Genomic DNA, 26,530 nt, shown 5'->3' with positions numbered 1-26,530 from the left:
CATTTTATTCCATTTTGATATTTTTTTCTCTTCTTTTACATTTGGGGTGCATTTTTGTTTCATTAATGAACTCAATTGCTCATGTATAATAAAGTTACGGAATATAAGCTGATTTTTAAACACGTTTTTATTATTTTCGTGCTGCAGTTTTCGATATGGATCGCAGAATTAAAGCAGCATTGATGAATACATCATTTCAGATGAAGATATCACCGAGTTGTCACTAATTAATGGATTAGAATTCGAGGGAAAAGAAGGTCGTCTATTTAACGTGAGAATGCAGTATAAAATAAGAACTGGATGAAAAGTGGTGTAAGTTATTAAAAAGGCATCTGCTTCTGAAGGAAACTTTTATGCTCTTAATCCAAGATATGTATTGATTCAATATTTTTTATTAATAGAATAGTTAAAATAGTTATTTAATTTTTAGAAACTTAGAAGAAACTTGAAAAATTTTCCCTCATATAATTCAATAGCTGAAATTTCACTAATTCACAAAATGTAATTAATATAAAGTATAATATCTTATGTGCCTAAAAATCGCAAACAAAAGACCAAGAATGCCACATAAGTAGCTATTATATAAGTATTATACACAGTTAAGGGTTAGTTAATTTCTCACTGTTCATCTTGTCTCATATATTTGTCTAACTTTCAGGATATCAGTTACAACCAAATGGTCTAAGGCTTTCACTTATAAAAGACACAAGTTTTAGCTGATAATTGAACTCAGGCACAAGTTTCTTTTTCGCTCAATAATTCAGATAATTTTTAATTAAAGCTCCAAAGCTTCGACTTTGATGATCTGACCTGGTTGATATTAGTTCTATAATTATCTACTATAATTAGCCGTACTAGTAACCCTGTCTTCTTGTGTTTAACGAGGATTATGTGTTAGTGTGAAGAAGAACGATATTGTTGAGAATCAATATTCAGAAGTGTTTTTATTTGGATGCCACTGCTAATATCTAAATTTCGATTAAGTTTTGAATGCAGGACTTTCCTGTCGTTGGCTATCTGTTACCACAACTTTCCAGAAGAGGACAGCCAGTCAGGCATAATTCTTTCATGATTATTTATTTCCTAGGAAGCTTTTACATACCGAACAAACATGTGGGAATACAAGAAGTTTTTATATTTAATCTATGCATGGTTCCCTTTTAAGTAACTTTCCCTTACTAATCATCAGCTTCCAGCTTTTATTATCCACACGCGACCGAATAGATAAACCCATTGAATACTCATCGCTAAGTTCATGATTCAGTTCCCAACGGAATAAGCTGCTTGCATGGATGTTTTTGCGATTTATTCCGTGTATTTTTTCTGCTAATTTTTATGAGAACTCTTTTTATAAATAAATTCCTTCTGTTTCTTCAGCGGCCAATCTGAAGCGCTTATAAAACAGATATCCTTGCAATGAGTTCAGAATTCTTGTTATTACATATGTCTGCTTAGCCCTCTTGAATCAAATAATAGCAATTATAATTCTTTTTTCATCATGATAGATTACCAGTTAATATGTAATATTTTTTACAGAGATCTTTATAACGGTTCAGTTACAGAATATAAATAAAGAAGAAAAAATTCCTGCAAATATTAGATGAATATCACATTTGTTTGAGCAGCTAAGTACGATATATGGGTAAGTTAGTTGTTTTAGGCAGACAATTAATAGCAGATGTTAGAAAAAATACAGCTTTCTGATTCAAAACTAAATTTATTGCTTCACATATAACAACAAAGACAATTAAGATGGCAGTGTGTGTCAACATGCTAGCACAAGTCACTTCCCGATATTTTTAAAGATGACTTCAGTAAAGCAAAGCATTTTCCAAATTTTTTTCCGTGACGATACAACTGCTAATCATAATATGGAAAAGAATCATAAAATATGAAATGTTCAAAATACCCATAACTTTGTTGATTTGTAATTACAAAATGGCCAATAGAACGAATCCTCGTAAGAGCATTGCTTCACTCAGGTCCAGCGCTAGGCTTTCTGCCACCCAGCGCAGTCTCTACAGCTCCTTTCTGTCGTCAGTTGCATCTCTAAATTATAAAAATTTGATGCTTCTGAATTCTGCTACCCGGTACGGCCGCAGTGGTTCCTCCAGCGTCGGCACTGACTTTACTTTCAAAGAACCCCAAATCAATATTCTCCTATTAACTACAAAATATTAGACAGAAATGCTTCCCTTGGTTGGCATAATTAATAATAAAATTCGTAAATTAAATTATCAGTTCACTAAGCATACTTGAACTGTTTGCATTCAAATCAAAAATAAATAAATAAATAAAAACCGGTTGGAATTTGTACCTCGCTGATAAAAATGGGACTGCACAGTTCCTGAAAATTGCATTGTAGAGACATTAGGTTTTTTTCGAAGCAGGAGATTGAAAAATGAGCAATGCCCTCGCCGGGAATCGAACCACAGACCACTCGAATCCACGCCGAGTGTGCTGACCACTACACCTCGAAGGCATGCCAAGAAGGCGGGAGAAATACCTTATAACATGATGTGCAGTCGTTTCAAATACATACCCTGTTTTACCTCTATTCATAACCTACTCAATATTTATTAAAATCCTGCAGATCTCCCTCTAACACACTCTAACACATTTGAAGAATCTGAAATTCTACGTTCGGGAAGACATTTAGGACATTTAGGAATCGAATATGTGATGTTGTGTCTCTAGTAATGAAAGTAAATGATAAAAACTGGTTATTGTTTTTAATAATCTTTTAACTACCCTTTTCCAAAACTACTATATTCCAAAACATTCATTTGATGAAGAGCAATAAACGTAGAGTTATTTAGTAACTATAATGAGATGATAACGGTAGAAACCTAGATTAAAAACAACACTGAGAAAAACCTTCGTCAGCACCAAACAAGATACCAGCTACCAAATCAAATGATCGGCACAACCTAAACCAGGGGCAGTATTTCAAAATACGCAATGTAAGGGACCCTGTTCCAAAGAACCCGCCAAATAATTTTCCAGACTCAAAGAAAAGCACCGAAATCTGAACACATATTCGATGTTCTTCATCCGAAACACATACTCTGTGTTTTCAGATAGGGCCATTAATATTCAGGTTAGGTGGGCACCTCACTTCATAAATCGCTGTTTGCTAGCATTGGTGTTATAAGGATTTATCTACAGAAACAAGAATACAGTCCATTCTGAAATCTATTAACAGTAACCAAGACCGGCTGATATCGGTGGACCTAATATTCTGAATAAAATATTTCTTATCATTAAATTATTATTAATACATTATTAATGTTGATAATAATAAAACAATGAAAATTTCAGACATATGGGCAATTAAATATTATTCCATTGCCAAAGTTTATATTTAGTATGGTTATAACGCACAATCAAAACATTTATCTGAGAAATGTAGCTAAGAATACCTGTTTGGTAATAGTATAGAGAGCTGCTTAGCTTGATCAAGGTAAAGCTTGCTTGTAAGAAGAAATGAATCACGATTACATATTCTGATTTCAAGAAGAAATGAATCATGCTAGAGCATTTTTGACTTATGCCACTTTCACCGAGAGACTTTATATGTTAATCCAGAATGAATGGAAGGAAAATAATAATGAAAAACATTTCTGACATTTCGATTTGAAGCAAAATGTGAAACTCCAACCGTGACTGATACCTTGCCACCGGAAAAAAAAAAATCATTTGTGATGCAAATAAGACCGAGATTTAAATATTAAAATAATGAAGAAAAAATGAATAAATTACTTTCTTATAAAATATATTTACAAACCTGGCTCAATACGAATTCCATTAAAAAAATTCTTTAGCTTAATTAAGACAGCGAGAGAGAGAGACATGTAAGTTGTAAATAATGAATTTAATCAGAAAGGGTTTCTTTAAAATATCCGAATAAGATATTAATTATTATGTCATGTGATATGCATTAAAAATGCTCTCGGGTCTTTTTTTACCCCTCCGCGTAAATAATCATATGGAATATCATTTGAAGGTTACAAGAGGGTTACTTGAAATATATTCGGTACTTTATTTTATTTAACTAACATACACTAGCGACCTCTATGCTAAAACTGAATTAAGATTCTGTACTTTATTTATTACTTTTATTAATATAATTCACTAAAAATTGGAATTAAAATTTAATTAGCAAAGCAAAGTCGTTGCTGAAGTAGAAATTTATTATTTGCTTTGATACATAATTTTTGTTGAATCCCTACTTAATTTAATTTCGAAAATAAAGTTATATGCAGAGCTTGTTCCGATGTTTTTAACTGAAAATACAATACCGCGTTTTAGAAGTGTTTTCATAATACAAAATCGTCTTAAAATCTAAATATGCAGTGACAAATGAATAGAGAGAAAACCTTTTCATACAAACATATACATGTATAAATATATACAGGGTATCCTAGAATTAAGTCGTCAAATGCCGCAGTGGAACATGTGGTCGAAAGTAAGTAAAAAAACGTCTTAAGAACATACAGAAACGCATAATTATGAATTACGAAAATTTGAACATTAATGACAAGCAGATGTGAAGGCTAGTTGTCTGCGTAGCATGTTGTGGATCCACTGCCAAACGTTTTTAGTATATTGCCGAAAATTCAAGAAAAATGGATATGGATGTTTAAGAGATGCCAAAACTATTCGGAAGAGAATCAGTGACAAAGGGATGTGGAAGCAATTCGTGAATTAAGCGTTTCTTGCTACAGGAAGTTTATTAGCTGTTTTCAGCCCTAGAATGTATTTGCGGCATTTCGCAATTTTATTCTGAGAAACTCCATGTGTGTTGGAATTTTTTTACCTGGAAGCTTTTCTCTAATTTCGCTTTTTACTAGTTAGAATTCTGACTTACAATTTTATTTCATTTTAATTTTTTGAGAAATTTCTGTCATGTTTACGTTCTTAACGGATCTCGAATAACATCGGAACATTTTTATTGTTTCTATATTCCAACTTTATATTGGCCATACATTAAAAAGTTATTTACCGTTAATAAAATAAAATAATAATACCGTTTAATAAAAGTTATTATTAAAAAGTTATTTATCAGAGTTTATATAAATTATATATAACTTTTATTTACCTTACATGCAGATATAAGATCTTATATATAATTATTTGTTTTGTATAAAGATACATATTTCAAATTACCTATACTATTAAAATCTGTGAGCGTCTGTTTGTTTGTTTGTTTTTGGCTTCATCTTCTATGAAAGGGCGGGGAATTGAGTTTCGAGAGAGATATCCCCAGATTCCAGAAATTCGTGGGAAGCCCTTTCGACAGGTCTCATCTTCGCACGACGTTAATTAGCCGAGATATTAATTAAAAACTCTGAAAACGCTAATTTTCCCACTCATTTTTTCCGAATGACAACAGTCTCGCGCGCTGGAGATAAAAATCTTCTTTACATCGAAAATTGTTGCCATTACTCGCTTTCAAATCGTAGAGTTTGTTTTTTAAAAAAAAAATTTGTAAATATGAAATAAAAATAGAGTTGCCAAATATTAAATACGTTATTGCAGATTCCAAAAATTCGTGGGAAGCATTTTCGATCATTCTCATCTTTAAGACTTCAATCAGCCGAGATATTAATTAAAAGTCTGAAACGCTAATTTTCGCACTCATTTTTCCGAGTGGCAACAGTCTCGAGCTCTGGAGATAAAAACCTGTTTTATTTCGAAAAGTGTTGCCACTGCTCGCTTTCAAATCGAGAGTTTGTTAATAAAAATGTTTTAAGTTTTACGGAATACAAAATAAAAATAGCATTTCTAAACATTAAACGTATTATTATTTCCTTGTACGAAGTAAAAAGAAAGTATTGTAATCGCGAAAAGTTTCAGGTAGCATGTTTCAACGAAAATATCTATTTTGAGCGCTTTCGAATGCAATTTAACGATGTATTTGCGTGATATCTGTACGTAAGGAAAATAAAAGACTCTTTTCCTCCAAAAAAATTATGACACTGCTTTAAAATGAATTCTGAAGAGAATTTTTCGTGGCGTCTGTACGAACGTATGTACGTACGTACGTATTCTCGCATAACTCAAAAACGAGTAGTCTCAGAACGTTGAAATTTTGTATATAGGACTACTATAACATGTAGATGTGCACCTCGTATTTTGGTTGAAATCGGCCGCGCCAAACGTATATAAATATATTTATATATATATCCACTCTGTTACCCGGCTCAGTGATCTCAGTTTCTTTACTCTTATATGTTTGTAAATTGTACATTTTTTGCTTTAAAAATTATTGAATTATGTTGTTCTTATCTTCCGATTAAGGTTTTTATGCCTTTAGTAAATATGTATGCAATATTTTTGGAATTATCAACAATTTTAAAGTTGTTTAAGTGCCGCTAAGCCTAATAATGTTTTTGATGGCGGCCATTGCGTGTTTAGATTTCAAACAGCAGAGTAGTGGATTTGTTGCCAATCTAGAGAAACATAGCTTCGCAACAACAAAGATAACGCCTTCATTTATTATTGCGAATTAAATCATGCTTAATCCTTTCTGGAATTTTTTTGAGGAAACAAGTGTTTAAGATTTACTTCGTAATTTTTAATAAAGATATTTTGAGTTTTTATGTATTTTGCCTTTTCGCGAAGTGAGAACTGAATTAATTGCATGAGAAATACTGAATCGTCATTGAAAAACTGTTTCTTTTTGTTTTGATTGCTTAATTTCTTTTATACATCGTTCTAGCTTTATTATAGTATTTGAACAGAACATGTGGCAACAATTAGATAATTCTTCAAATGATATAAATTTTGTGCATTCTGAGTTATAATATGAACAAAATATTAAGTGAACCTAGCACTAGAGTGTCGCTATGCTAAACAAATATAGTAAATTTTAAAGAGTGCGTTTATTCTATTGTGGTTTATGCGCTGTCGACGAAGTAGACTTAATTCAATCCAATACGTTTAAATGAAATGCAAGAAAAAATGCGTATAATTTAATATTCCGTACAAGGAAGTCATATGGTGTACACATCAGATTTTTATATAAAGGTTTTAACGTTGAAGAAAGGGCGCGATTGCATGTGACGTCATTGTATGTGGAACATATGTTTTTCGTTATGTTAGCATTTTAAATGAATAATTGCTGTTGGCATCTTTTTTTGTTAAAAGTTAGGATAATTGACACAGTATGTTATTGCCACGTTAACTCTTTTATTGATATTGAGAAAACATTTCTATATTATATTTAAATCACGACGTCATACCACAGAAAATGTAAGCTCATATATTGAAAGCTTACGTAGTTTTGCTAAAAGTTTTAAACATTTCAGGTCATTGTTTCATTAGACTTGAAAGATATTCACAAATTTAATGAAAGGCAAAATAGACAAGATTCTCTAAGCTAATTGCTTACTTCATCTTTTACTTGTGAAAAATCATATCTCTACTGTAGAAATATTTTGAAGTTAATGGTTAATGCACAGGTATAAAATATATGTAACGGGTGGGCCATAATTAAACTGACAGTGCTCACAGTGTTCTGTAGCGCAATCTATTTGCGAGAATGACGCCACATTTTGTAGGAAGATTAAGCAAGACGGGGGGGACGAAGGATTCCGCAAAACAAAATTAGTTCCAAAAGTCACCGCTAGGGGAATATTTATGGCTGTGTAATAGAAAATAGAGTGTTAAGAAATGCAAGTCAATACGGAAATTACCTTTTATTTTGCATTCAAATGAGGTTTAATGTGACTGCCATTGTTGTGGACCACATATTGCATTCTGTGCACAGTATGCACAACAGCAGAAAGTAACATGTCTGCAGGAATCTCCCGTACAGTCCGTGATATGTTATCCTTCAACGTAGCCAGGTCCTGGACCACTCCTTGATAGACCTTGGACTTAAGATAACCCTCCATAGCCAGAAGTCGCATGGGGTAAGATCAGGCGACCGAGGTGGCCATGCAGTCGGAAAGTAGAGGCTAATGACTCTTTCTGTTGTGAATTTCTGTCGTAGCATCTGTTGCACCCGTACAGCAACGTGTGGAGGGGCTCCATCTTGCATGAAAATGATTTCCCTCAGGCATTGTCTTTGCTGAAGTGCCGGAATGACAAAGCTGTTCAACATGTGGCGATATTTCTCTCGGGTAACAGAACAGGTTTCCGGTCCTGTCGGGGTAATGTTGTCATAGAAGAATGGACCTACGATAAATTCCGCTGTGAACCCACACCAAACAGTTACCTTTGGTGAATGTAACGGAATTGCTGTGACTGTATGTGGTGATTTGTCATCCCAAATTCGGCAGTTCTGGGTATTCACAGTTCCATTCAGGTAAAAGTGGGTCTCGTCTCCTCATAAGATTTTCCACGGCTAAGCATCATCCACCTCCATTCTGGCAAGAAAGGTGAAAGCAAAAGTCAATCGCTTATCATGGTCGGGGTACAGTAACTCCTATGCACGGCTGATCTTGTACAGATAGAAGTTGATAATCTTTCGTAAAATTTTCCATACCGTACTGTAAGGCGTATCCATATTTCATAAGGCATACCCATAATAAAAGGTAATTTTATTCCGTATTAATTTGCATTTGTTAACACTCTATTTTCTATTACACAGCGCCAAATATTCTCCTATCGGCGACTTTTGGAACTAATTTGCTTTTTCGCGGAATCCTTCGCCCCACGTCTTGTTTAATCTTCCTACAAAATGTGGCGTCATTCTCGCAAATAGATCACGCTACAGAACACTGTGAGCACAGTCAGTTTAATTATGGCCACCCGGTATATAATATGGAATAACAAAAGATATATTATAAAAGACCTTACGGTAGGGCAGATACATTCAATCAATCCTAATACACGTACGAATTCTTAATGAAAACTTGACACTATGTATCATATATCCAAATAATTGTATAGTTTAAATTTTTATCTCCATTTAATAACTTTTAAATTTGGAATATACATTTAAAAAATATATAACTTTGAAATTTCATTTATGTTAGTTAAAAACATAAAATTTCGAATCAAAATTTTCTAAAATATACGCAGAGAAATATTTGTACATTTTAACTGTAAATTTAAATTCCATAGTTAAATAAATTTGCTACATGTTTCTAAGCAACACTCAAGTTCCCTTTCCCGGTAACTTCTTTTTAACTCCATAAAACGAACTGAAACATCAATTTTTTGTTCTGTTTTGAACCCACTGTGCCAAACAGCTGTTTAAACAAAAATGGAAGTAATTTCGTCTCTGATGCGCTGAATATTACTTACACAAAGATCGAGACGCGTATGTCATTTTTGTTAAACAGTAACTTTGGAATATAAAGACGTTTATGACTTGAAACATACGACAAATTCAGTTGATTCAGCTGCGTTAACTAACAATCACGAAATTGGACGGATTTCCATTAAAAGTAGCATCCAATTGCTTTCATACTTATCTATCACGGGAACAAGCTGATATGTCACAAGTGATTCACGGTAATGCAAGTGTGTTTTATTAGCTGATTCTTCTGATTCATATACATTGCTCTCACATTCTCAAAAATAGTTTCATCTGCAAGCAAAGTTATATAACTCTGCCTGCTCGTGGCCAAGTTCGTATTTTTAGTTCCTTGAAACATAGCTAAGTGCCAAAAGAATGTTTCCATTTAGAAAAAAAAATATAATGAACAAAACACACTTGGAAGTATTAGACTGAAATCTTACAATTTAACACTCTAAAGATTTTATTATTAAAATTTCAAAATGTTAATAAGAAAATTAAAATAAAAAAATTATAAAAATCATACGATTAATACAAAATAACAATGCTATTATGATATATTACATTTAAAGGAATCATATAATGAAGAATCTACATGAGTGTATGCATGTTTCTTGCATTGGTGAAAAAGCAACGGAACCTACATAAATTAATTTTGTATAACGTACTCCTCCACCCGAATACTTTGGAAACGTGTATGTGTGTGTAAATGAAAAACAAACGCCCCCATAGACGTAATATAAAACCTGAAAACTTTCATATTTTTATTTATTTATTAAATTAAGCAGTATCCGATTCTGCAATTTCGTCAGGGCATGTGCAACAGGTGCGGCCACACCGGGCGGCAGAATTTAGCGGTGGCAAAATTTAGGAAATTTAGGAAAGAATAGGGCGGCAGTATTTTATTTTCCCAGTGTTTGCACCGGGGGACCAAAAGTCTAGTGCCAGCCCCGAATTTTCGTAGATTTTTATTTTGACGCTTCACTCGCACGGATTTGAATGAAGATTTTGAAATTCATATTGGTAATTCAGTCAGGATATAAACATTAAACAACAGCCCGTAAAGGTAGTAAGTTTATACATCACGTTTACAATTTCCTCTGCATGTTAAGTACAAATTATTAATTCAAATACTACGACGATATAATTCTCTTAACTGAAAATTAGTTGTACTCCTGCTGTCAAATATTTGCGATTGGGATGTAAATTTACTTCCACTGAATTACTGAAGGACGATGTTAGCTTTTCATCATTTAGCTAGACTATTCTGTGTTAATGAATAAATATTACAATCCTAAATTGCAAATCTGAGTCACTAATTATGTTGGCTTTTACTTGCATTAAAATTTTTATTGTATAATTGTATAATATTGATGTAAATATTCCTAGTTATTTTATAATCTTGTAATCCATCTTATCACGAAGGAAACGCATGTTGTGAAATAAAGATTAAATTTTCATATAGCACAATTTCTGCAGACATCACAAAACAAACAGGTGTAGAAACGAAGCATTCTCAGATATATTCAGAGTCATCTTTTATCACTACTTGTTAGGAACAGAATGCTGTCTCGTCTTACGTAAGACAAAGGAGTGATATATTTTTAAGCTGTTTTTCATTCACTTTCTGCTCAATTTAAATAATTTCTGCTAATATGGAATAGTTCCATATTAGCAGTAATAGGCACAATGTTCTCTGGAAATAAAAGTATTACAGAAAAATAAAAAAATCCCCCTGTCTATCCTTCATAAACGAAAAGGTCTACAAATGTTGATAGATACATCTTAAGACACTGGTGGAATAGTCTTAGAGAAAACTAACAGCAATTTAAGACCATTAAAACCCATTCCAGGTGAAATAGGGAACTCGGAATGAATTTTGAGAACGATAAGTAGGCGTCGTTTAGTGTTATCACGTTTGTCCACTATTGGTTTACTAACATTAAACATAAAGGAAAAAAAAAAAAAAAAAAAAAAAAAAAAAGAAACCTTCAAAATAGCAATGGAATTTAATTAATTTAATATAAATATAACCAGAATCATATCACTACGAATTTTGTACATATATAAGTAATTTTAGTAATATTTTATGTAAATCATAGTATGTGTTGTATAATGTAACATGAAATGCCTCGAGAATGCAAAACTCCGCCGGAAAAAATAAGATTACAGGGGCAGGTCCATTTAACATTGAGGTAATTTGACGAGATAGGGAAAAGCTGGCAATAGTTTTGTGACTAATTTTGTCGCCAAATTTGGCGATTAACCGCTAAAAGTCGCTACACTTGGTAATCATTTGGCGACATATTGATAATGTTCACAATGTCTTAAACGCAAAAGTTCATTTATTAACTACTATTAACGTGTCTGGAACTTATTTGACAGGTAATGTAATCCTAATCTTAATACATGAAAGGCATCCCTCATTCAAAGAGAGTACGCCAATGTAAAATTATACAATAGTACATGTTTCCCTCACCCCCACAAGAAAGAAAAAGGAGGAAATATTCTGCAGAAAAATTTTTAGAGAGCCTCCTCAAGAAGAGATCTATATCTGACTGCTCTCAAAACCGACAGAGTTATGCAAAAAACTTGCAAAACTAAAGTTTTTTTTTTTTTTTTTTTTTTTTTTTTTTTTTTGTGTGTGTGTGTGTGTGTGTGTGTGTGTGTGTGCGCGCGTAGGTTGTGTGCTTTATTTTTAGTTTTTGATTAAAATCAAAACTAAGCTGTTTGATGACTTAATCCCTTATCTGGCGACATTTCTTTTCCATTCGGCAATTTTTATAATCTATTTTGACCTTATTGGGCAACTTTACTTTAGTATAAAAATTTTATTTTGTAATATTTTCATATTATACGAACTGTATTAAGCGAAGTTTTTGCCATGTTTCCGTATACAAACGAGCGGGACTTCGGCAATTCAAGAACAATATCCAAATGATATAGCATCAACCGCGATCACATCAAGCGGCGTCAATTGTACTAATGATTCTACAAATAAGTGTTCAGTTTCATTAGAACCATGAACAAAAGAAAGTTTTGTTTTAGCTTTGCTTGACCAAGCGCTAGTTTACGTGTGTAAAAATTTTGAATTCAGAAAAAAATCGTCTTTCAAATGATATATTGCATGTATCCGTAATTTAAACCCTTAAAAATTAAATATATTTGTTTCAAGTTGAATTCGCACGAACAATCAGATAATGATCAGAATTCGTAGAACTTGAGGTAAATTACTTTTCCTGCTACCAAAAAAGGTAAAATTTGTTGTCGACGTAATGAATTTAAAGGGAATTTTTAGTTGCTAAACATTTTTAATTCACAATAATGCGCATATAAGTCACGGATATACGTAAGAATAGGACTGATTTGTTATTTTAGAAGCAATCTGAACTTTTGAATATTGTCTCCTATCCGAAGTGTTATACCAAAAATTTACTGCAGCTTTACTGTAAACCACTATCCCTGTAGGCTAAATGTTGCATTACAGCAATTCTAATGGCTATTAGGTATCTTCCCAGGAAAAGCGGCAAATAAATATAAAATAGAAATTAAGTGAAAATATAATCTATATAAAAATAATCTGCAATAACTACCCATATGATTCTCGCACATATTCGCGTATATGAACTTACATCTCCTCAAAATAATTCGTATTTTCGCATAATTCAAACGAAGGATACTAAAAGAAGCATTGCTAATCTGATTAGTATTGACTTAGTTTACATTCATAGGATCGATACTAAGTAAAAATGACACTTTACAGGATCGGCACTGCGTAGCATTGGCACGAAGCAGAATCGACACCAGGACAGGACATACATACCAGTTACTAGACCATGATCGAAGCAAGGAAAAAGTTTTGATAATAATTAGTAAAATGATTAATGCACATTTGATGGCTGCACAGAAGCCTTCCAGGGAAACAACTGGCACTGCTTCGGATTGACAACGGCATGCATTCATACGGCGTAAGATCGAAAAACCGACATAATATCAACACACTGGCATAGAACCCGCGGTGGAAGATCCATACACCGTTCAAAGTTATCTATCCATCTTAAATCGACACTGCCACAGGATTAACACGGCGTAAAATCGACACATCGGCATAGGATCGACACTGGCATTTCATAGACAAAGCTTACATTCCATACGGTGTAAGATGGACAAAAGGCGGCATAGGATCCACACTGGCATTTTGTAGACAAAGCTTAAATTCCGTACGATGTAAGATGGAAAAAAGGCATAGGATTGATATGGTGTAGGATCGATACACCATCAAAGAACTGACCCGGTGTAAGATCTACACATGGCACAGGATCAGTCCAACGTAAGATCGACGTACTGGCATTCAATCAGCATTCACATGGCAAAAATAAGATTTACACAACTATAAACAGAGCACAATTAAGATTGAAACAATTTGATTCAATTACTATTTTCTTACATGCACAGAATCAATATCAATCCAGAGTCGCCACAGGCATAGAACTGAGACCAGCATAAAATCAACTCCAGTTTTTGAGCTAGCTTGCTGAACTTGTGCCAATAAAAAGACTATCGATGATGCTAGATAGTTGTAGATAATGGAGCACATTCCAGCTGGCTATGCTAAACCCGACTCTCGAAGGCTGAACACAGTGAGTGAAAGGAACTTTTACTAAATTCTCCTTAGAAATTCCTTTAGGAAGATAACCCTAAGTGTGCTTTGCTGAGATACATTTTCCAACTATATCACCCACTGTAGGATTACATTTATGTAATTGTTTCTATGAACATTTAATATTATTCTTTTAATCGGTGATAAAAAGTGCTGAGATTTGAAATTTTTCTTCCTGACACTCCTATGTACCAGTGATGTTGCATTATATTAGGGTCATATGTATGATTCTTATCATTATATGTACTCTAACACAATAAATCATTGACCCATTGGCTTTCCTATTATATTTACCAGCATTAAAAATGATTTTATTCATTTCCGCCCACTTAGATGTTTCAGAGGATAGTCGGCAACAGCAAAAGGAGAAACATTCCCAACAAGAATCACGGAATCACAGACGAACTTCGTCGCGGATCCTGATAAGCAAACAAAAGACAAAAAAATCATCATTCTGTCCGGATATTAATCACTTGCAGTAAATACGCTGCAAGTCAGAAACGCAAACGCTAGATTATCATTGGCTAGGCCGGTCTTATCATGTGACAGATACATCTAGGGTGTCATAGCAAAATATCCCATACCAACCAGGGATTTGTTCCTTGTCTGGGGAGGACCATTTTTCAGCTGTCATTCGGGTGGAGACACGAGATGTCCTAATCTATCATGGGACAGTTTCGTCGTGACGGTTCCAGATATCTTTCCATCTCTCTTTACCATAGTAAATAAATAAACATGGTATTGTAAAATTCCTACGAAACTTCAGATTAAGGAATGAATGTAATTATTTTCAAATTCATTTGTTAAATACATATTAACTAAAACTATTGTAAAATGCAGAATCTTAATTGTACAGAATCTTAAATACAGCTTCTTAAAGAGAACTGTTATGTGATATTATATTATTAAAGTAACATTAAGATAAAAAATAATATTCAAATCGACATAGTAATCTTTTAATTATGAAGTATAATAAAACAAAGATGACCGGAAAGGTTGCAGAAGTAAACATTAGCCTGCCACTAAAAAACAAAGGAATAAATTACTTCTTATGATCTGTAACATTAAAAGGCAATAAACGGCATATAAGTATTTGGTAAATAAGTATTCCATCCAAATCAGAGAAAACATATCCTCCTAAAAGCCAAATTCAATATGCTTAGTCATAAAATATGACAAAGATCATTGCTAATACCCACACGGAAGTGCCACCTTAAAGTTTTCTACTAAATGAATAATTCATCCTGAGTTCTTAATTTTCTATTGCCAGGAAATCAAAGCATTTTTATACTTACTGTTGTTTCAGTAGGAAACAAATGCACTTTGTACTAGATATCAGATACCTTTCCTAATGAATAACTTTTGAAATAATTACATAACTATAAAATTTTATATAGTATCTGTAATAAAATATGAGAATAAAAGATCGATAAAATAAAAGAATTTATAGAGTTGTAATCAATGGGTATTATTACTAGGTTAAATTAAACTCTAGACATCAGACAACTATAATTCGAAATATCGCGCCACGAATGCTTTATTGATAACTAGTTATTTAATTTTTGGATCTTTTCTGTAATAAGACAACACGCACCATACAAGTTTTTGCAAAAAAGATATTTAGACCCCATTGCCTATTGGCCATTGTTAAATTAAAAGCATTATTCTCTTTTCTAATAACAGTTTTCATATTTTCAAAATATTATCAATAAAAAGTTATTAAACCGAGTCATTCTCCGTCCTCCGTTATTGAAATAAATAGCTTAAAAATTATATTTCTTATGTTTAAAAAAAATTACCGCAGTCGAAATGAGGTGAATGAGGTAAATGGTTTTTCGTTCCAAATATCAGGTTAGTGTACATATCTTTCAAGAGAAAATTGTTTAGCTCGTGTTGTACTACAACGGGGGGGGGGGGCATATTTTTAAATTACCTTATGCTCATAATAATTTCCAAACCATTTTTGATTTAAAGTATATTTTAAAACATTTTGTAATGAAGGTGCGTCCAGGGATATTACACAACCTTCAATTAATTTTTAGACTCTTTGGACGGAAGTTTTCGATGTCATACAGATACGCAATAATTGCTTTAGAAAGCGGCTGACCCGTCCTCAGTCATGGCGTGCTTTTGTGTAGACCACAACATATGCATCTATCAAACCGGATGATCCAAAATTTGCACACATAAAAATATTAAAAAATTATGAAGTATTCATTATGCCAAATCGTTTCAATGGATGGCATCATTTTACTGTTAAAAATAACGTCACTTGGAATTTCAGTTGCAGTTTACGCTGTTAACTTTAAAAACAAGCTGTTTGGTTCAAGATGAAGAAAAATTTTTCGCAAGCAGGACATATTTTCATAACTAAGTGTTACTTTCGAAATGTTCGTGAGCTTAACAAGACCCTAATATTCTAATTGGTAACCTAATTTCGAAAAACTCGACACGTTTAGCTAAAGAAAATGGCCACCTGTTCGGTATACGTTGCGAAGTAATGCTCAATCATAAAAACTCCTCTCTATCTTTTTTTTAAAAAAAGGGTTTTTTTAAAGCCAACAGCACAAGATGCAAATCAAATATTAGTAAAAGTACAAGGGTGTCAACCGCAGAAAAAAAAATGCCATTAAGACCCATTTCGGAATTTCCACAATTTTTTAAAGTTTGAGCGTGACTTCTGGATCGCATGGTATATTTTCCCGACACACCAGCTCACCGCGATGTCGCCCTCAAGGGGAATAAACGAGAGAAAGTAGTATATGTTCATAAAAGTGTTCAGCAGCTCTCGCTTTATATGACTCTTCATAAAACTGATGTAAAGTATATATATTTATATACTACATTCTTTCATAATAAGACTCTCTAAAGGAGATGACGGAAATAATTCTGCATCGAAAACTTAGAGATAATTTAATTTTGCAAGATATACAATATAAAATAAAGATAATATTTCACCACATACATTTAGAACTTCATTCTATGTAGTACACTTTCATATAGAGATGTATCCATAATTTTTAAGGGAGGCTAGAATACCACGGAAGTGCTCGTATGAACTGTTCAAAATGGACACTTCTAACAAGAAATTTAATAATATCACTGATTCCGTGCTTTATTAACATTTGTAATCCGTCCGAGGATTTAAATCTGGGCGAAAAATACCGCTCTGCAGCTAAAATTAAATTTTTTCTTGGAGGGGGGACAGTTTATGTTCAAAGAGCAAAAGTTTAACACTTAATCAACATTTAGAGAATGACAGATAAATGTTCAATCAATGAACTATGCCTCGAACAGAATACACTTTTTTCCACTATGCATTTCATCTTTTCATAAAGTAATAGATAACTAACACCTGCGCTTAAAAATCGAAAGCCGACAAAATGTATCGCGATAGCAAAGAAAGTAAACAACAATTACGTTTCACGCAACTCCTCGCCCCTAGTTTCTAATTACTGAAAAACCCACTCATGCCTACAGAGAAATATGACAATACACAAATAATTATTCGTTTGGCTCACTGATGACTCGATACAAGTCTTCGAATATCATTATTTCAGTTCCATTACAGCTCTTTTTTTTTCTCTCTTCAACCACCAAACGATAGAGAATTATTACCAAATACCACTTCCATTTCAGTGGTGAAAATAATTTTTCTCAATCGCATGGTATGGCGTTGTTTTCTCTCATCGCTTACTTGAACCCGATAATCGGTATGAAAATATTCATTAGCATAGGCGGCCTGATTGCAAGTCGCCTATTAAAAATGGCTAGCGTAAATAAATAGATTATGAGAGGCACGATTAACATGTCCTCAATTACAAACAGTTCGATCTCTGGCAGTGGGAATAAGGAAGGGGTCTGTAGTAGAAACTGAGAGTGGGGATGGTATAAGAGAAGGAAGTATTCGTTCTCTCCGTATTACCCCCCCCTTTGCAGCATCCCCCGAAAAGCACGTAGCTGAGATGCGGTTTTATTTTATTGGCGAATCGGGAAATCTCTCCAGTGTGATTGTGAAACTCTCCTCCGTGTAGGGTTGCCAAACTGTAATGCAATATCATTACCGGATTATCAGATATTTGTGATTGAAATGATGCCAAGACCGATTAGCGCCAAGAAAGTGATCCAGAAATTTTTTTACCTCTTATATTTTCTGCAAGAATTTTAAAGGATACTTTTAAAAATATAAGTTGTTCAGTAGATTTCAAAATACTGTAGTAAACAAAATTCATCCTTAGCTTTTTTAACACCCTGAATCCGATTATAAGAAAGATAATGCAGTGACGGTTATTTTGTTTCAGGAGTTATTTTGTTTTAGACTAATAAGGTTTACCTCTAAAGTTTTAGAAATTTGGTCCCCATATTGACAGTATTTATTTATTATCACGAAAGAAAAATTCATTCTATAAAAAGCTGTGAAAATAAAGTACATCTTAAAGGGGTGAAAATACACTGTTATGTTGCTTTTGCTTATTTTTAGCCTTATGGCCTTAAAAGTCGCCAATGAATAAAACCATGGATAGATTAGCGGAAGCGTCTGTCCATAATCATTGATCTCAGGTTACGAATGGTGATAGTATGACTTTGCTTAGTTCCTTCCAATTGTGGATCTAGAGAGTCCTGGAGAATAGAATCAAAGGGTTTCACATCCTTCTTCAGCTTTCCAAAACTTCGAGAGCAGTGGTCCTTAAGCCTCGCACCCATACGCATCTGAGACTTTTCGAGACCCATATGCATCTATGTGAGACTGATCGAGATACACATACGTATCTAGATGAGACTTATCGAGTCTCACAGGCCCATAGTTCTGACTTTCGCATACGAAAAAGGATCTTCAGGGAAAAAAAAATGATTCCAGAAGAAAACGTAACAATGAAGTATTAATAAATAAACGCTTATAATTATTAATAATAAAAGGAGAAGTTTAAAATAATTCATAATACAGAAAAATAATAAAATAAAAAAAAAGGATTACGCGTACAAAAACAGCGAGAAAATACAACGAAAAAAGAATACCTACATAAAAATGCAATTAGAAAAACGAATGCCAATATAAAAGTACAATGAGAAAAAGAATATTTCAGAACTTTTTCCAATTCACCAAAAATTGGGGACTGTAGTTTAAAAGGAATTGAAGTACACCTGTTTTGCAGCAGATACAGTAACGGTTTTCGATCGGGGTTGTTCTCTGCGAGAAATCGTTATGTATTCCGTCCAAATTACGATGTTAATCCTGTTCATATTTGTAAATTTACTAATTTATCTCGTTTTACTAATTTTTACCTATTAATTAAATAATTTCTCCATTATAGCAATTAATGCAATTAATGCGTTTACAATGAATTTTTTTTATCTGAGTTTTTTACTAAATTATCGAAAATTACAAGGATCAGTCTTTCGCCTTTCCAACCCCTTTCAGTAAATTAATGAAGTAAATATTACCTATTTTTTTTCTGTTTACATATCATAACATAAGACAGCGATCATTTATCTCCTCCCCCTTCGTTCAAGTACATATTTCTGTGTGTGCGTGTGTGTATTTACATATTAAAAGATTACTTTGCTTTGTGATGGAAAACATCAATACAAGGTGTCTGTTGAACAAGCAGTCTGATTTTAGTTAATTTTATCTATTAAACATCCCGAATGCAACCTCTTCGAGATGCTTATTGTTTTCAGTTAGCGGGCTTCTTGTGCTGATAAAATAGAAAATACTGCTGTTTGATAGAAATATTTGTTGCAGGCTTGAGCGCAAGCAACCCTGTGAAATACATACACAGCTACGTCTTAAAGAATTTAGTTTTTTCTTTATTAGCTATATTCGGAAGCTTTCAAGTAACGTTAATTTACGACAAATTAAAGTCACAAACGGTTTTCCGCCTAACGTTTAGATTGGATTAGATTGTTTTTATTATAGTTAGTTAGGTTAGGTTATTTGAATATGGCAAAGCCTAATCGGAGGAATGCCTGTGTTAAGGGCTTTCTTACGAAAACTCTCGCATTTATGTTGCACACGAGGAAAGCCGCGAAAATAAGCCATAGAGACACCCCATTTGCCTCGATACGAACTCATAGCATATTGAACTACTAGCATTCAGTAGTCTTAAGTACTCGGCATATGCACGGCAAAGCACGTGAGGGCTATCTGATTATATGAACGAAGCCTTCTGAGGGAATTTTCTAATGTTCTGGAATTTAACTCTGCCATTTTGAACCATTTTTGCTATATATGGATGACATTTTAAATACTCTGATGGAAAATGAAATCGTACTACCAAGAAGAAATCAGTTTAGAGAAATGACATATGGGCAAATCATCTGCCAAGGTAACATATTTATTTGATTATTATGTCAAAGTCGCAGTATGCGCGAAGAAGAGCCATTCCAAATGTTAAATGGCGATACATTAATAACCGTTGTAGTTGCCACGACGTTGAATGCAAGCATGAAAACGCACATGCATTGTGTCTTACAGGTATTGTTTGTTATTTTGTGGGATGGAGTTCCCTGCCTATTGCTTTTGGTCAGTTAAAACAGAAACGATCAGTGCTGGTTGTGGATGACGCTGGATTTGTCGTCCAATCATACCCCATACGGCCTTAATGAGAGAAATATCTGGTAATCGCGCATGCCAACGCAACACTTCTACACTCTGCAGAGCAGGTTGTGTGATAGCAGCAGTATGGGAATCAGCGTTAACTTGTTAAAAAATGTCACGTGGAATAATACTGAAGAACGCCAACATAAACCGGTGCAGTCACCAGTCTTGCCGTCAAGGTGTGTGGGATAGCCAACAGAGTGCTCCCGCTCATAGGAAATTGCCCCCGCAGACCATAACTGCTGGTGTATGTCTAATGTGTCTACGCTGCAGACAGCTTGGTCCCAAGCGCTGACCTGAACGCCTTCTAACCAACATACCGCCATCACTGATACCAAGACAGAAACGGCTGTCATCTAAAATCAGAATACATCTCCATTTCATTCTCCAGCTTGAGACCACCGAAGTCTCAGGTGATTTAGATTTTGAAATGGAGTATGTTTGCTCCAACGAGTCGCTTTCTAGCTGCCCCTCAAGTAATCGATTTTTTATGATTCGTTGTGTCAGCCAACAAAAGCTCGAATATCTGCTTCAGATGCAGTGCGATGCGCCACAGACATCCCGCGAATACTGTCCTCTTTGTTCTGAGTGGTGGCACGCGTGCGACCGAAACCGTGGCTTTCGAGATTAGATGGCCTGGTCAGCTGCAGAATCACGTGATTTGACGTCACGTAAGGCGTCTGAACTTTCACCCTTCGCACTGCAAGCGAAGACTTCTTATTACGTTGATTGCGTGCTGTATATTTTTATTATTCGTGTCTTTTTTATTGCTAAATTTAAGTAATGTTGTTAAGGATATTTTCGTTTTTAAATTGAGATTACTAGTTAACTTATTTGTTAACAAGAATAACGATCGACGTTCTACGTAGAGCTGTCTTCATCATGCCTGCACGATGTTGCGTTCCAGCATGCAAATCCAATTACGATGGCACTAATGAATATGTATCAGTATTCAAATTTCCAAAAGATACAGTAAAACGGGATTTATGGATCAAAAAAATTCCAAGGAAAAATTTTATTTCAAGTGATCGCAGATGAATTCAATGTGAAAAAAATTATTCAATGTGAAAAACATTTCGAAAAGATGATATTATTCGCTATGATTATTTACCAACAAACGAAAGTACTTTTATTCAGATGTGTAGAGGGCATCCTAAATTAAATAACGATGCTTACCCATGCATTTTTTCTGGTTGTCCAAAATACTTATCTGAAAGTCCAACCCCTCAGAGGATGAGCAGGGAGGAAAAAAGAGCTAAGATTAATATTTTTAATGAATTTTTGAGAAAGGACAAAATAGCATCATTTGAGGATTTTTCTTCTATGTTACCAAATAAATTAAATATTTCAGATACTTCAAATATTATTTTACACAAATCTATTGCTGGTATTTATATTTTATTGCTCAGTTTTCATCCATATCCTAAAATTGAAAAAGTATCTTTGTATTGCTTCATATAAATACAGTAGTTTATCTAGGAGATAAAGTTGTTCCAGTTGAAAGTAAAGAACCAGTAAAGAAGTTGAACAGCATTCTTTACTGGTCAAACTTACCCAGATATATGTTCAAAAGATTAACATGTTTGATGTTCATGAAACTTGTTTAATGTGTGGAATTCCCTTTTTTAGCAGATTAAAAAAAATAATGAGCACCGTTTCAAATATTTGTTTAAACAATTATACTAAAGTTCTTCAAAATAATATGCATACAAAAATCGATGAAAGGAAACTTTAAAAAAATCAAGAATACGTGATGAAAAGATATGAGTATGTAAATGACATTGTTTTATTTTTTAAAAATAGTGTACTAAATATGATGCAGTTCAAATATATTTTCAATAATGTATCTTTTACATTTAAATTTATTAATCCTTTTGCTGTTTCCTTATTATTCGATAATACTTCATAATTTTTCAAAATAAATTATCAATTGCGATTAATTATTGCTTCAGTATACTAGTACAACTTGCACAGTATTTCCTAATTAGACAGAAATCATGGTTTGTTCTATGTATAGTTGTTTTGAGGTTTTCGTTGGCAAATTTATTGATTTTACGCTTTTGTGAAACATTATATAGATGGCTTTTATTTGTAAATATATTATTTATTATGCATCTACATATAACTAATAATGTAAATATTATTAAATGATGTAAACATCCTTATAATTATTGCTATAGATAACATATAAATATGTGAAAATTATTTGTTTTCTGTAATGTTGCAGCAAAATTGTAATTTATTTAATTTACAAAGGTTTGAGATTTAAATTTTTTCTGTGGCTTTTCTGTTCATTTTATTAGATAATAATTTAAATGAATTAAAAATACATTTGCATAATGTTTGGAAGCTCTGAAATATTTATAGTTTTAAGGAAAAATTATTTTTTATGTCTTTTAATTTGCTAAATTATATTTACTTTTGTTAGTGAATTATTTATATTTCTAAATCTTTTCATTCCTTTCATTCCTCTCCTTCTCAAACTGTAAAGATATTTTTATGTTAATAAATAACAGCCTTTTTATTTACTTATTTCAGTACTTTCTTTTTTGAGTGTATTCTAACAAATTATTACAATACATTGTAAAAAAAAATGCACAAGATAACCTAAAACATGGCATAGAAAATTTCGTGAATATTTCCTAAAAAATAATATTTATTAAGTTATTAATCTTAACTGCAAATGAATATACGACCTTTTATATACGTTTTCAAGTCTCTGGAAATTTAATTATTATGCATTATTAAAAACAAAACACTCTAAACATCGAACGAAACGCTCGTATTCAAATCTGAAGCAAAGAAAGTCACGGAAGAATCGGACGCCTTTCGTGACGTCACTCGTAGCTAACCAGGCCATGTTATCTCGAAGGCCACGCCGAAACCCGCTTCTTTGAGACGCTACCTTCCCGTGGTCACTGCTACCAACACGCATGCACAGTGGATAAGTCATCTAGTCTCCAGCATCAACTCTTTCTGCAATATCGCGAAAAGAAAATTCACTTTCTCTAAGCCATATCACACTGCTTCGTTCAAGCTCAGTAAGCTGCAGATACTGCCTTTTTCGTGTCCTTAAAGGCACTTTTGACTCATACCTCGCTTGCAACGTCTAATCCGGAAGCTAAATAAAGCACACGATTTGCACACCACGTATTTAAACATCAGTGTTAAGATTTGATGTTTAGTATCTTAACTTCGGCGGGACTAAATTTTGTGGGCTTTGCCACGCACACATAATCCATAAACCGGATAATCTGCATCCGGGTAATCAACAGTACACTGTAAATAAACAATAATACACATTCAAAACGGCTAAAAGTAAACAGTTTATCAAATCGGTGAAATAATTAGAAATTCGCGATCAGGATGTTCAAATATTGCACTGAAATCTAAGAAATCCAAAAGATAGCCTTCCTGTCTTAGACAAGATCTCGGAGAAGACGCAAAGAATTATTTTATTAAAAGACGTAAAGAATTTATTATATTATAATATTATTTAAAGACGTAAAGAATTATTGTAAAACAGAAACATTATTTTAGCTGATTTTATAAGACGAGTACACAGAATCATCTGTGAAGTTGCCATAATTGATGAGATACTTTTTAGGTTAGGGATAACTATATTTTGAATTAAGTTTCAAATTTTGATATGTATTTTTCAAGAACTAAATCCCCAAATTATTCAAACAGGACATTCCCTCAACAAGTTATTAATTTATATCTGAGAAATAATCTCGAAACTGGAGGTGTAGAATCTACAAAATGTTGCTTATTTGCGCCAAAGCATGTGCTAAATTGAAAATGTGTTTATTTATGATGGGAAGCGATATATATATTTTTAAGAATAAGCACTTATACATTCCAGTAAATTCTAGCTTTGGCACCAGACGAAGCTAAATATTATTTCAGTTTTCACTCCTTTGGATTAATATTCCAAAGAAGAACGGAGAAGATAATGACATATTTATAGAGGTAGTTAAAAATTAATCTCCTACATTAAAAAAAAATGACATTGAGATTGTCACATTTATCCGAAAATACCATACATGATTTAACTTTACCATACATGATTTAACTATACTTTAAGTTAATTAGTTATTTCCTTACCGTGAGTTTTATTTTTAACTAAATACATAGACAATTTCTTCTTGTAATATATATATATATATATATATTACTTTCCCAACACAGACATTGCTTCAAAGATCCTAACTTATAAAAACATTTTTTAAAAAGAAACGGCACCCAATTTAAAACAGCAGAAAAGAGACTTGTAATAGCTGTCTTTTTCATCGAAAACTAAATTCTTCAGATAAAACAGCTTAGGCAACTAATTATTGAAAATTTAATTAGTTTGTAGACGTATTCTACAAGCTAATTAAATTTTGAATAAAATAATTTACTGCCCAAGTACTATTTTATTACTCAAATAAATTTATGAGTTGTTAATTTAGGACAATTTGTACTACTATATGTCACCTTAACTAGTTTTTCAATAGATTTACATTTGAATAGATTTACGTTTCAATAGGCTTACATTTGAATTCTAGAAAATTCGGCATTATAAAATGGTAGCATAACATTTCTTTTTTTCGTTTACTCTTGTTTTGAAATTAACTCCTTATCTTAATATACGAAAATAACGTATAATATAACCATCCAGAGACTATTACTGCCGTATCTAATCAACATACTAATTTTGTAATCATTCACTTGAGTACGCTAAAATAAGTTTAAAACAGTGTATGCTACATTTATGTGATAGAACATTTTCTTTAAAAAAATACATTTTTAAATTATATATAGGAAGAACAGATTTAGGTAGAAATGGAACATGCCAATAGCATGATTTTATATATTAAACTAAGTTTTTTATATTTATACTAATATGCAAAGAAAATGGGAATAAAATATTTACGGAAATCGTAGTTAGCCATCTGTCTCGAACGAGAAGCACAGGATCTGTTGCCATGATATTCAGTGCATCATTCACACGCTGCAAAACAGTCTTCATATGAGATACTTCTAGACTATTGGTGAATACTGAAAAATGTTACACCTGGTCAAAAGACAACATTTTTAAAATGTCGCGCTAGTGACCTTGATAAGTTTATAACCATTGAATGCCATCATTGCAACAAAAAACCCTCTATTTTGGCAAATTTTTATCAACAATAACTTTAAATTTGCGTACTTTAGGAGAAGAAAACTTATCTCATCAAAATAAAACATTTTTAATACACATCATTAATACTCCAAAAAAAAGTATTGTATAAAGTAATACGATTCGCCGAATGCAAAAACGGTGTCTGTATACATGTACATCTGTAGTTTAAGATCATACGGGTTTCTCAGATTTTTTTCTTTTTGGTCTTACCTTCTTATTTCGCCTTCGCGACATCCACATTTAATTAAAAGTGTAATTTTTTTCAAAAAAAAATATATAACATTTATAAAGATTTAGAGGATTTGTTATAAACTAATAAAATACCTTTTAAAAATAAATTGCACATGAGTATCAGAGTGACGTAAAACAAATAAAAAGACGGATAAGAATGAGAGAAAGAAAAGAAATTATTCACTATTCGGGCTATTATACAACACGCATATACCATACGACTACATTATAATTTCCGGAATAAAAGCATTCATTCATTAAATATTTACAAAAATTAAATAAATAAACAAAGGTTTCAGCTTTTAAATTACTTCCAAAGGGGCGTTGGCGTTTTTTGAACGTTTTGTGTGTTACCTTTATTTATTAAATATCATGCTCTTTGCACTTAAACCATAAATTTCAGTTCAACAGCAATGTCGCAAAATGATTTTAAAGTGAGCATATCTTTAGAATTTCCGATACACAGTTCCACTCGCTTTATAAATCGTTGAGTTTGTTAATCAAAAATTCGTTAAACTTTATAAAATATGAAATCAATAATAAAAACAAATTCCAAATTTCCAATTTGGGCTTTCAGATGCCCATATTCGCAGTAGGATTACGTCATTCAAAACTGGATGG

General features: G+C 32.8%; 1 protein-coding gene across 1 annotated transcript in view; it reads right to left on the bottom strand.

Moving 5' to 3' along the window:
* LOC118186312 (protein tiptop-like) overlaps positions 1-25,516 on the bottom strand; it is a 331,058-nt gene extending 305,542 nt beyond the window's left edge. The window contains exon 1 of the mRNA XM_085827356.1: positions 25,430-25,516. Within this exon, the coding sequence (XP_085683482.1) occupies positions 25,430-25,448 (19 nt within the window). The 5' untranslated portion in view covers positions 25,449-25,516. The remainder of the gene's footprint in view (positions 1-25,429) is intronic.
* Between the last annotated feature and the right edge of the window lie 1,014 nt (positions 25,517-26,530).

Source organism: Stegodyphus dumicola, chromosome 1, assembly GCF_044657685.1.
Source record: "Stegodyphus dumicola isolate Sdum_Otavi_A_Nest chromosome 1, ASM4465768v1".
Taxonomy (NCBI): domain Eukaryota; kingdom Metazoa; phylum Arthropoda; class Arachnida; order Araneae; family Eresidae; genus Stegodyphus; species Stegodyphus dumicola.
Note: the sequence above shows the minus strand (reverse complement) of the source record. Positions and strands in the feature narration are given on the sequence as shown.